General features: G+C 38.3%; 1 protein-coding gene across 3 annotated transcripts in view; it reads right to left on the reverse strand.

The window, feature by feature from the left end:
* Nucleotides 1-110: 110 nt before the first annotated feature.
* inavab (innate immunity activator b) overlaps nucleotides 111-13,812 on the reverse strand; it is a 31,588-nt gene continuing 17,886 nt past the window's right edge. For 2 of the 3 annotated variants that reach the window (XM_028447734.1, XM_028447733.1), the window contains exons 3-10: nucleotides 13,347-13,480; nucleotides 12,149-12,271; nucleotides 11,825-12,056; nucleotides 11,645-11,698; nucleotides 10,243-10,540; nucleotides 4,193-4,348; nucleotides 2,530-3,211; nucleotides 111-1,752 (exon numbers count right to left, since the gene is read on the reverse strand). In XM_028447734.1, the coding sequence (XP_028303535.1) occupies nucleotides 1,660-1,752; nucleotides 2,530-3,211; nucleotides 4,193-4,348; nucleotides 10,243-10,540; nucleotides 11,645-11,698; nucleotides 11,825-12,056; nucleotides 12,149-12,271; nucleotides 13,347-13,480 (1,772 nt within the window). In that variant the 3' untranslated portion in view covers nucleotides 111-1,659. The remainder of the gene's footprint in view (nucleotides 1,753-2,529; nucleotides 3,212-4,192; nucleotides 4,349-10,242; nucleotides 10,541-11,644; nucleotides 11,699-11,824; nucleotides 12,057-12,148; nucleotides 12,272-13,346; nucleotides 13,481-13,812) is intronic. The other variant, XM_028447735.1, reaches the window with a different exon arrangement.

The raw sequence follows: 13,812 nt of genomic DNA on the forward strand, positions 1-13,812 counted from the left end.
AACATTTTATTTACTTCCACAGGGAAAAACAATTTCACAGATATTTTTCAGCCATACAGCACAATGACTCCATGGATACAAGTGTAAAACATAAATTATGATTAAAAAAAAAACAGCAGAAAATGAGGCACAAGGGGTAACATGATTGTGTTCTTTAAGCATGTAAAAAAAAAATACACATGATTCTAAGACCTCGGACCTTTCATGAGTCCAATGCTGCACATCACAATAAATTACACATAAGTAGATCTTTGTGAGCAACCAGTCATTGTCATGTAGCTGTACGTCATCTTTTTGTTCCATGATTAGAGGTACACAAGGAGAATCAGGCGTTTTGGTTGTCCGTTAACAGTGTCATGAAATCTGTGCCTAATAAAACACACAAAGACTCGAGTAAAGCTTCAAACATTAAATATCTCAGATTATCAGTAGCTGCCTCTCTCTTTATTTACTACTCTTTAATGCCACGTTAGTAAGTTAATATCTAGAGTAATCTTTTTAAGTCAGTTAGCATTTCAAGTTCAAGTGGTGTGGCCAAGTGACATGTTTAGAAATTCAACAGACAGGCCCACAATATTAAGAATGAAAATTCATTGCAAATAAGTTTGAAATTATGCAGCTCAAGATTATTAAGGTTAATGAAGATATTTATTACATCTACCTATGTATAAGTCCTGGTGATTTACATTAGTGAAAAGTGATAAAATCAACTTCAAGCAGTGGCCGAATGGAATAATTAATGTCTAAAGTATATTTAAAAAAAGAAAGCTATGGCTAACATTACATCACATGATTTTCTCAGTCTATGGGCCACACCAGGCACTCACGGAATAATGGTCAGCAAAATAAAGAATGCAATTTAATCAGCCTGTATTATCAGCGCTGAGAATTTCATCATTAAAAAAATATCTTGGAATTACAAATTCATTTCGTAGACGTTTTTAACCAAAACGACGTACAACACAAGCAGTTAGGGTTAAGGAACTTGCTCAACATCCCACAGTGAGGGTCCAGGTTGGATTTGAACCAGTGACCCTCCCATTACAGGCCTGATTCCTGAACCGTTACACCACCACTGAACTGAGATTGTGTTTTGAATATTTCTAAACGTCGTTGCAAAGTAGAAACGTAAAAATTTGGCTGAATATGACTCAGGCAATAACGCCGCGAGGCTGATTGGTTGAGTACACGCTCACACAGGATCACAACAGTCAGTGTGTGTTTAGCTGCAGATGTGCACATCTGCTGCAGAACTGCGGAGTGTTCAGGGATTATGCAACACAGAGCATTTTGAAATGAATGACATTTACAACTTTACACATTGACAATTCTTTGTAAACATGAACAGTTTTTACATTTTATGTCAGCAATCAAGTCAACACTTCTTTTGTTTGCTTTGAAAAAACATTTAGTACCTTAGTTTTTCCAAAATCTCACCAGCATTTGTAGGAATATTTCATATTAAACAACGTATTACAGAGAAAAAACAGGCAGTGCATTCATAGCTGGATTGTTTGGATAGGTGAGGGTTTTCACAACACATATTCTAAATAACTTGTGTATCTGTAGCCAAACCATTATTTATGATTCATCTGACTTGCTTTCCTTTACTTCAGCCGAGTTGAAAACCGCTTCCAATCCTTTAAAGATGTCTTTTTGTTACAATTGGCTTGCAAAGTGAGAGCCGTCCTCTACAAACCAACGCTCTCGAGCATCGTCTGTAGTTCTCTGATGAGCCCCTCTCCGACTGACCTGTCAGTAGACAACAGGGGGAAAAGAAGAGGTGAGGAATATAAAATCTAATGATTTAGTCAAAATGAGCTTCTGAAAAGCCCTTCACATTATTGTCTAATTCAATTAAACAAAGTAAAAGGAAAAACTTTTGATGTGAGTGGATATGCAGAAGTTTTTGGGAAACTTTAGAGTGACTGTGCGAATACAAATTTGTGTTTTTGGGGTAAATTATCAATTTGATGGATAATTAAATAGGCACTAACAATGACACACACCAGAGCAGTTTCTTGCTAAATGCAGACTATGCAGATACAGGCGATACGTAGCCACCAGGGGGACCCACAGTAAGTTACATATACTGTACTGTAGGTCCTCTACAACAAAACGTCTCCTTATTGCTGGTCTGTTTTCATTGATTGCACTTCAATCACTTTGAATAATTATTCTAAAAAAAAAAAAAAAAGCAGGATCATCTTTGATTTTTACTGATCTCTTTTAATCTTCGTTCATTTTGTACAAAAGCCTAAAAAGTTAAAATGTATAAATATCAGTGACTGTTTTTAATCAATTCAACAAAGAAACCAAAATTAGGATCAGTTAAAAAAAAGACATACACTGAAACTACAGAAGATAAAAAATAAACTGTCCAATGATTCAGTGAAATAAGTTAACTGTGTCTACGGAATTCCAAATCTGTTTTTATCACTTCACAATTATTTATTGTATTTCAATCTATTTTATGTGTATATTTGAAACGTAGTCACACGTTAGTTAAAGGTGCTTCGATGTGCCTACCTGCTCGTGGTAGTGCTGAGATTGGTAGCAGGGGAATTCACAGAGAGCCATGTTTTTCACCCTGACCGCTCCTTGTCTGTCCAGAGAACGAGATCTGGGCGATTTGAGCTGACTGCGCCGGTGCCATGACTTCAGCTGTTCATTCACTACCTGCCGTGGGAGCCCCACAGAGCGGTAGTGAGGATGGTTGAGTGGGACATCAGGCAGAGTCCTCTGAGCTCTCTGATGGGCTACAGCAGGGTCTTTGTATCGATACTCATATCTGTTGGGGGAACAAAGAGCTTGCTGGGCATAATAGCTGCGTCCTATGTCCATATCAGCTGGGTAGACCATTTCCTCATTATAATAGGCGTTGGGAGTCCTGGGGTTTGAAAACTGCATGGGTTGGTGGTAAAATGCAGAGGGTGAGTATGACTCAGGTCCCAAACTGCTGACAGGGCTGGAGAGTGCGCATGGCGACATATACTGTCTGGGCAAATCACAGAGCAGCTCCTGACACGGGGAGCTGTTGTAAGATGAAAACGATTGCTCAGAGTTGCTATCCTCAGAATTAACAGTGTTTCCATAGTTGGACATTGGAGTGGAGGGTTCAGCCATTTTTATCCCGTATTCAGTCAGTCTTCTCCTGGGACCTCTGATGCGACCACGCTCCTTATTCAATGAGGACTCGGTATTGGACACCCTGCACAAACAAAAAAGGACATATTATCAATAATTTGAAAGTTATCTAAAAGTGTTGCTCAGGACAAACCAGAATTGTGACCATGCCTAATTATCTTAATATATATGCATACATTATTACATACATAGTTTTTTTCTCTCTCTCGGTGCAATAACAATATACATAAACATCTATTAATTCTAACCATGTGCAACAGGGCTATGTGCAATAATATTAGTACTTCAACTATTAACACATCAATCAATGTTAACCATGTGCCTTGGGCTATGTGCAATAATATTATTACTTTAACTATAAACATCTATTAATGCCAACCATGTGCAGTAGGGCTATGTGGAATAATATTAGTACTTTAACTATTAACACAGCCCTATTGCACATGGTTAGCATTAATAGATGTTTATAGTCAAAGTAATAATATTATTGCACATGGTTAGCATTAATAAATATGTGCAATAATATTATCACTTTAACTCTAAATGCTAACCATGTGCAGTAGGGCTAAGTGCAATAATATTAGCATTTAACAACCTTACAACCAACCAGGCTAAGGGCGAGGTGCAATTTCTTATTCAAGACAAAATATTAGCATATTTGCACTTTAGCACTAAAGCACTTTATCATCTTCTTTATGGACTTTAGCAACAATGGTTACTGTTTCTGGTCTGTCTTCAGCTAAATGTCGTTATATTTGAGCCTTTCTATATTATTGGGCTGTCTATGCTGTCTGATTTTTTAAATGTACTATCTGTTGTAGACAACATCAACCTGCCAGGAACTACAGATGGAAACTAGCCTGTGGCTACAATCTGCCTCATTTATATGTTCAGGCCCATTAATGTGCATTGTCCATTGTCACAAATCAATACATGAAATCAAAATGACACCACTTATATAAAGCTAATGACAAAAACAAGTGTACATATCAGTAAATATAGCTTCTTTCTGACAGTAGAGCAGGTGTGTAAAAGGTGGAGCTACCTGAGGGAGAGCTGTCTGTGGAGACGCATCTCTGGTGTGGAAGGTGTACTGCTCGACTGGGTGCGGCTCAATTTCAGATGGGACAGTTGGACTGGCAGAGCACACTGAGCCATGCAAACCTCCAACGGTGGCAACAGCTCACTTTTGGCTGGACTACTAACACAACAAACAGAATATGAGTCATAATTCTTTAAATATTAGTCACTGAGCACCGGATATGCATTTCATTTGGAGTTTTTTTTACAAAAACAACAACCTGTGCCAAAAAAAAATATCTCAAAAACATGTACATTAGATTAAACAGGAAACATTTTTCACATTTGAAAGTGACTCCTACAACAAAGAAGAGTCGGGCTAGCTTTTATAATGAGACTCAAAACACAAAGGAGGACAAATGTAACATGCATTCTGTACAAAAACACACAGGCTTGCCTGACATGTTGTTGTTCATTGTAATGTACTCATCATTAATCTGTCCCTCTGAGGCAGAAGCTCATAAATTCTCACAAAACAGTCTGGAGGCAGGGGTCTGCCAGGCAGTGATTTCACACTGCAGCGTCAATGTCTCATTATTATTGTCAGATTTATTGTGTTTTGCGTTGGAAAAATCCAACCTGGTGCAGCTTAACAGCAAAAGCAGAGAACAGTGCAGGAGGAGATAAGAATGACCCAACTTTGTAATAAAAAGTCATGTTATATTGGTCTTGGTGAAAGTCACTGGATCCACTTGGCTGATACAGTTACTAGGATCTAATGTGAACACAGAAAAATATTTTCTATTCAAAAAGCTTCACTTTTCTTGTAGAGTACAAAGGTAAGAAAACTAAGAATATGTCATTGATAAAAGGTGTCTCTCTCATGTATGCTAATACAAAATAATAGAAACAGCTGAACCAGTGTTGTGCTAGTTCATACCTGTCAAGTATCCCGTTTTGGCCGGGAAACTCCCGTATTTTACCCCTCTTTCCCGCCATCTTCCCGTATTATTATTTTCCCGTAAATATCCCGTTTTGTAATGTAATAATAATTCAAAGATGTCTTACTAAACTGAACGCCGTCACTAGCCTTGCAAGAACTGCCACCTGAAATGGCCTGGCTTGGTGGCAGCTCTCGCGAGATTAGTACCGACAGCGGCACCAAACCCGGAAACAACTCAGAAGAGAGATGATGAATGAAGACGTTCCGGTGAAAAAAACAAAGAACTGGTGTAAATACGTTGTAAAATGTGACAGAGAGTTTACCTTCCTAAAGAGCTGCAGGAAGTGACACAGTTACACGTTCTGTTACATTAATAACTGAGATTATAGCGTCTACCACAGCGGAAGGAATGACGTAAATCACCATGAAAAATCAGCCAATCAAGCACCACAAATATACACTGCTTTAAAAAAGTGTTAAAGAATTTAAAGTCTGTAATAAATGTGTCTAATAAGACATTAGTGAATACCAGAGAACCACATGAGTGAGCATGAGAAATTACAAGAAAATATGTAATAAAATAAAATGTTAATCTCTAATTTAAAGACAAGCAACGTGAAATTAACAGTAAATATGCAACGTGTTGACTTGTATATAAACTAAGTATATTAAATAAACACACGTGCTTCATATACACATTTATGTTTTTATTTAGGTTGTTTTATAATTTAGGAATTAGGGCTGGGCGATATATCAAGATTCAAGATGTATCGAGTTTTCTATTTTGGTGATATGGAAAACTATAATATTTCATATATCTATATATATATTTATAATAGCTTATTATGTATCAAAATACTAGTTTTAGGAGTTCCTGCTTGTACTCCTCAGAACAACATGTAAAGCTCAGTTAGATTAATTTCATATTGTGCTCATATTGTGCAGCTGTTTGTTAATAAATGTCCCTGTGTGGTGTTTGTGGCCAATTTAAACCAGAATTGTCTTTCTGGTCAGACTTTATTTGATAAAATTATCTAGATTTAGATCATATATCACCATTTTGAGAAAAAAATATTGAGATATGAGTTTTGGTCCATATTGCCCAGCCCTAGTAGGAATGTTCACAGCATTTTAATGTTAATAAACATAATTGTATTTAGTAAGTGGTTGACAAGTGGGTATTTTAGATTTATTGTACACCTATCTTAAATTATAAGGGATACTGGAGCTTGGTTGGGCGGGTGGGACGACTCGTAGCGGGCGCCAGAAAAATTCCCTTATTTTCAAATCCAAAACTTGACAGATATGTGCTAGATACTGAAAAAAGTAATTATTTACCATTACTACTTACTTCATTCACAAAGTAACTCAGTTACTATTTTGATTACTTACACCAAAAAGTAATGCATTACTGGAAAAAGTACATTTTGAGTTACTTAGAATTAAAGAATGTATTATTTATTTTGGGTCATTTGTGTCCATACAGCTTCATATCAGTGCTGTAATAATATAATAATCCACTGTTGATCAACTGCTATAAAACAACCATAAATGATGTGCATATAAAGCACAAAACAGCTGCTCCAAAATTAAAACAGTAATTTTTCAGCCTTAGCGCAGTAATGTAAAGTAAGCTGTGCGTATTCCAGGTGCACATTCTGCTGTTGAAAATGCTTATGAAAATAAATGTGGAAAAACAAATTCAAAGCATTTTTCTGAGCTGCACAATGCTAAACAAATCAGGCTAATGAGCTGCTGTTAGCAGTGACTCAGCAGCAGCGACAGGCTGTTTATTTACAACAACATACCGTGCAATAATTTGGCTGACCTGTTCCTGGATAACAGTCACAGTCCATTACAATCCAGCCGCAGCGTTAGCTTAGCTTCACTGATGCATCTTTTGGAGACAAAAATAATGCACGTATTTTCACTCTGAGAAGCTCGTCCTGCTCTCGTATTGACTCGCCATGATTGGCGCACAGAAACATGATGACAATGCTTCTTCTTCTACTGTTTTACCGTGTCTGGCACGACATCCCGCAAAAACATGTAGCGCCACTTTAACAGGAAGTACACTGCAGCTAGCAAAGTATCGGACAAACGCACCATATTGTAACGGTAACTGCGTTATTTCTTTAAAAAAAATATTGCGTTACAGTACTAGTTACTGTCAAAAGTGACGTTGGGCGGTAATGCGTTACCTACCAACACTGAAGAGAACCTGGCCTGCCTTCACTGGTTAAACTACAAATTAAAGCTGCTACCTTGATTTTTTTTATTAGTTAAAATCATTGTGTATGCCTCATAGACCAATAAATAAAACATCATTTACTCCAAAAAGAAAGAAAAAAGGTGGAAATAGCTGCTTGAAAGTTTGTTTTCACCTTTACTCTAAACACTCCATTTGTTGATGTTTGTCCGCATTGCACTGTGGGATGTGGAGCCCCGTAAACACATGCATCCAAGTGTTTTTATTACGTGTTGTTAGGTTACGCGTTTACTTAACTGTTGTTCTTACTATGATTTGTGTCCTTTTTTCACCAGACAAAGACGACAATGATTCACATGACACCTCCGAGATATCAGAATGTTTAGGTGTTTAGTGTGGAGATGAAAACAAACTTTCATGCAGCAACCTTCAACTTTTTTCCTCTCTATTTGGAGTAAATTTTGCTAGATTCATTAATCTAATAAAAATAATAATGCATCTTTTATTAATCACCGTCGTGAAATTCTTTCTCTGCATTTAACCCAATAGGGTTAAACCTGCTTTTAAAGCTGCAATAAGTACCTTTTTTTTGCATCATTTGGTCAAAAATCCATAATCATCTTTGAACATATTGTAATCAAGGTGTTCTGAGTGGACAGTGAATCTCGTCTTCTTCTTCTGGCTCTGTAAAATGACATTTAGAAATCCACGAGCATGACGCTCCTAGAATCTGGATGTCAGCCAATCAGAGATCTTTCTACAAACACATGTGCTCCGTGAGCTGTTTTTGGCATTATTATTGACTGCTTGGGCTGGGTATCGCCAGCTACCTCGCGATACAATATATCGCAATATTTTTATTTCTTATGCCCACGATACAATGATAATCGATATATCACGAGAACATTCACCCACGATACATGACAATACCTCTGTCACTGAAGAAATTCAGAATGTATCTACTGCACTGAATCCATTTCACAGGAATTACAAAACATTGTCAATCAATTTCACATGAATGACAGCCAAGTAAAATAAAGTGTATACAGCACAGTGGCTCTTCTTAACACACACTGACCACAACTAGTCACATGTCCTTGTGTTATGTTTAAGTCTTTAAGGGAAGACTGATTCGAAATAATGTTTGTGCAAATGAATTAATTTCAGTGCTCTTATTATCAACTTCTCTGTAGACATGGACACATATCAGTGCTGCTTAACAAGCAGAATGAACTTGTTTTATGAAAACTGGAAAATTTCCCTGCATATGAAAAATAAACATTTCAGTCAGTGCATTACCCTGGCATCGATGGTCTCATCCACAACAACACACAACTTTTCCCACGGATCTTCTGTAGCTCTGATAAGATGTCGGCTTGACGAGAAAGGGACAGGGTTTTACAAGCACAGCAAAGTTAAGTAGGCACTAGTCGGCTCTGCTTTTAGGATTCAGTGATGATTTGCATAGTTTTTTTGGCAGTTTAGACGAGGTTTCAGGTGGTTTAGGCGGTGTTTATAGCCAAGACGGGAGAGGGAGGGCGGTGCACCTAATGAGCGCTCCCCAGAAACACTTCCGCATAAAAAAACGTTCCTTGCCTCACGGTGAAACATTTCATGTAGATTCTGTCCATTTGATTCCGTCTGTGATTCTATTAACATTGGTTTTATAGGGCCCTATACTTAACTTGTGTAATAAGAAAAAATAAATGAATAAATATCAATATTTGGCGCCAGTGAATAGATAACGTACCGCTAGATGAAACCTTGCGATATATTGTTGTGTCGATATTTTAGCACACCCTTATTGGCTGCTCATCTGAAGTCATACTCATTCAGGTACCCTCAGTAGTAAAAGTGAAAATTACGGACATTTAAGCAGAAGTCTCCATGACAGCGTTAGACACAACAGCTACACAGCAAATCAAGCAGAAAAAGGCAGACCGAGGTGGAGAAGCAACAGTTTTAAGCCACAAACACTGAGGAGGAACATACACACTGGTGTCAGAGATAGAGTGAGAGCAGACCTGATGAATCGTTTGTAAACCAAGAGAAGCTTATTCAAAGTAAATTAATTTTATAGGTTGGATGCGGAGTGATGGTTATCAGTGGAATTATAGCCGCCTCTGTGAGCTCTCTGGGGGGGACGAGCCGACGGCAGCAGCCGCTACTCAGGACAGTAACTACAGAGTGATTTGTGTATTTATGTTAGAGTCTCTAAAACAACAGAACATTCTACAATAACACTAGATAAGATCCATACACTCGTCACTAGTCTATATTGAGAAGAAAGTCACTAAGAGCGTTCACAAAAGACACCGGTAAGTGAGGTTGAGTTTCGGTTTCAAAACGGAGCGGAGAGAGGATTCTCCAAACTGCAGCTTTAACCTGTTAGGGTTAAATGCAGTGTTAGGGTTAAATGCAGTGTTAGGGTTAAATGCAGTGAAATGCCACAGTGTAGCGCCCGGGGAGCAGTTAGGGTTAAGGGACTTGCTCAACATCCCACAGTGGTGGTACAGGTGAGATTAAAACCGGTGACCCTCCGATTACAAGCCCGCTTCCTTAACCACTAGGCTACTACTGCCTCTATGAGGCAACACTATAATTGTATCTAATAAAAAATTGGGGGTAGCAGCTATAAATATCACATATAATCAAGTTTAAGTCTGATGGAAAAAATATTTACATTCTATCCAAAGTCCAATTTGATTTAATGTAAAGTTGTGCTGGGTCATATTATATTTCATCTGTTTGTTTCATTAAGGAACCTATATGTATACAGAAGCATTCTGAGAGCGACAGAAAACAAACAGAAGTGAGGATAATTTTCAGTTCTATGAAGTCATTGCACTAATCACAGTAAGTTCTTTCAAACTAAAAAAACCTGAAGAACAGGTAAGGACTCATGATGGACAATCAGCTTTACCTCGCCTTGCTAGAGGAACGTGACTTCCTGCTCTTCTGGTACGGTTGGTCCAGGCTGGACTCCGACCACGGAGAGTGCTGAATGGGGGGAGGATCGTACACGGAGGTTGGGGTCAAACTCAACTTGGAGTCGAGGCTGGGATGAGGAGATTGGCTGGGGGTTAGCGGTGCTGCAAGCGGAGACGTGTAGGAGCCGTCAACACAGGAATGTGAGGAGGTGGGGGGAGGCAGTGGAGGATTGACCTCGACTGAGAAAGATGGCCCAGAGGATGGCTGAGAGGAAGACTGACTCGTGACTTCTGGAAAGAAGTGCAGAAAACAGGTGTTGCGTTGTCAATAATGAAGTATTCACTGTTAATGTATTAAAAAAAAGTTTTCCTTTCTTTATTGTGCTGCTAATGTCTCGACTCTTCACAATTACTGTCTTAATTTCTCAACTTTAACATATTTTACGGTTTAGAACAGTGGTTCCCAAACAGCACTTTTGCTCAATATGCCTTTCGGTCTTCAGGTCAGGGTCTCCTAAAGATCCCAAAAACAAAATTTAAAACCTGAGGAGACCTGGCGTTCCAGGCTGTGGCCCCCAGATTTTGGAATAACCTGCACCAGTCTCTCCGGGAGCTCAACTGTGTGGACACTTCTAAAAAACTGTTGAACACTTCGCTTTTCAGAAACGCTTTTCGTTAAATGGATTTTAAATTTTTATTATCCATTTATGTTGCTGCTCTTATGATGTATATGCACCCATGTTTTATTATTCTATTTTGATGTTGCACTTGTATTTTCACCACAGCTCTGTACAGCACTTTGTGATTTTATCTGCAAAAAGCGCGTTATAAATAAATAAATTACTTACTAATAAAATACTATATTTTCTTGTAATTTATTGAAACAGGATTATTTTATGCTACAGAGGCCATTTTTATCGCACTTCTGACAAAAGGAGACAATAATTACTGTAGCTACATTTAACAAAGAAGACTGTATTCACTTACTATTGAAGCAATCACATAAGTTGCATGCACTGTATTTAAAAAAATAAATAAATTCCACTCATTGTTTTGAATTTGTAGATTAAGCCTTAGGGACACAATTAGAGGTTTAAGAGAGCCTGCTGTTCCACAAATGAAAAAGCATATGAAATTATGGAGATTGTACTTATGACATGAAAAGGGACAAAAAAGATTGGGAACCACTGGTTTAGGGAAAATTAAGTGTTTAACTCATTGTACAAGTAGTATTTTCATTACATTTTCATTATAGTTAGAAACCAAAGAAGTTATAACCTTTTTTTTTAACCTAAATAAAGAAGTTTGTTCATGTTTTCTTTTAGTTTTGTTTACCTACTTATTCTACCTAACTTTAATTTACAAAAGCTTAAACTTATAAGAGTATATATGCACCTTCATCGAGCACCACGGCGTCAGAGAGCGAGCTGTCATCAGATGTGCCGATGTCTAGAAACAAAAATTCAAGTTACTCAAGATGTGATCAAAGACTGTTCATTTTGTCAAAACGTGCACTGTGACTGTGCACGGTTTACGTCAGGAAGTGTTTCACTTCACCTGGCAGATGTTTCTCACCTGGTTGCGTAATGTTAAAAGCAGGTAGAGGCGACGATCGGCCGTGCTCCAGACGCAGCTGGAAGGCCGTCTCTTGAAGCCGTCGGAGTTTCTTCTCCTCTCTTTTGCACTGCTGTAACCGACTCTTTCTAACTGCCTTGCTCAAGTGACCCTCTTCCCAAAGCTTCCGTGCCGCTTCGTAGATTTTCATCTGAAGCGCCAACTCGGCATCAACTAAACTCAGCTCAGAGTCCTGCAAATAATATGAAAGTGGAGCAAAGAGAATGTTGTGCGATGTTTGATTTTCAGAGCATGAGTAACACTGCAGCCTTCACAGACTCATACCTCTGATCCTCGAGGTATGTTTTGTTCCTCCAGTTTGAACGCAGCACCAACACGTCTATGAATCACAGGAGGTTTCTCTCCTGGCATTAGTGGGTAATCTTCAGACAAGCGGCCAGTCAGTTCCTAAACAAATAGCAAATAATTATAATTTAAAATATGTTTTCATAATTATTTTTGTCTTTAGGTAACAAATAAATAGTTTAAAGGCAATGACGAAGACTTGTGTAAGTTCACAAAGTTTGATAAACCAACACGGTTTTGGTTTTGATGAGATGTAACAGTATCTTGTTGAGCTGTCCTTGCATGTTCAGACATACAGGTTCAGGAATGGGTTGCACAATTCTGTGATTGCCCATAGATTTACTTTCACAATGCATTCTTTGTCTTTTTATTAGAAAAATAATACAGGATTTCACACTTTCTGCTGAAAGTCGAATAACGACGTTACTTTAAGTTGTGCAGAATATTCACACTCAAGCAGGCAGGAAGGCTAAAAACAGCCATAAAAGAGGTGATTTGTTCTTTTGTCATTGAGGGGAGGGGGGGGGGTATCATGACTCTGATTCGTTCACCTCAGCATGTCCCAACAGGACTGCCCATCCCGAGTGTGAAGAGGAAAGAATGATCAGTCCTGCAATTCAAGCCTGGGGCATTGACGCATGGCTGCAAGACAACTACATCTGAGAAAATGTCCAGTTTTTTTTTTTAAATCACAATGGGACAATTTACAAAGCAACTCACACAAGATAATGTCATACCTTTAGTGGAGTTTTTAGAACTATTGTTTCTTGGGAAGTTATGATTAATATTCAAATACATTAACTGGTCTATTTTTGTAATACTTTGTGCTTTTCAAAAGCTCGAGTTTAAGGAACGGGAAGTGAGAATGTGTTTTTGTGCAATCTGAGAGCAGGTGCATGCATTCTTTTCAAACTAATTCAGAGTTATTAAGTTCACTTTAGTTCCGCTGCCAAAATCACAAACATGGAAATTGCACTATTATTACATGTTCATGTTAAAAATCTTCAGCTAATGAGATGTGGATGGTGAACTTTGTAAGAAGACAGACATTCATGAAGCTTCACGCTGCTTCGTCCTAATGCTAAAATTCCTTCACATCTATCTATCTATCTATCTCACGTTGCAGATGCAGCTTCATCATGTTGGACCTTCTGGTCTGTGCGTGTCTGTTACTCACAGCTTCTCGGATGCAGAGATTCTTCAGCTCCAGGATGCAGCGGTCCAGCTTGTCCTGGAGTTCCTGGTGTTTCACCTTCATGGCTCGTGTGTGAGTGGTCACATCCTTGGTGTGTGCCTTTGGGCTGTCAGAGCCTACAGCATGCAACAAAAAAAAGAAGCACGCGTACACAGCTGTGTCAGTGTGTGCAGGAGACTGTTTGTGAAGTAGTGACATTTAATCCCTAAATCCTACAGAAACTCGGCACAAAACTGAACACAATTAGTTGCCATGAAAGTTGTTGACATTCTGATTTTTTTGGTAGAAAATAAAGTGTGGGGATATAATGAAGGCCAAGTGCTCATCACAACATTTATTCAACACAATGTATTAATCCAAAAAAAACAACGAAAGTGAATCTTTAGAATAAAGAGGTCAAATCATAGTCAGGAGTCCTGTAACAAAGCCCGTCTTTGTAGCGTTTCTG

This window comes from Gouania willdenowi, chromosome 5 (assembly GCF_900634775.1).
Source record: "Gouania willdenowi chromosome 5, fGouWil2.1, whole genome shotgun sequence".
Taxonomy (NCBI): domain Eukaryota; kingdom Metazoa; phylum Chordata; class Actinopteri; order Blenniiformes; family Gobiesocidae; genus Gouania; species Gouania willdenowi.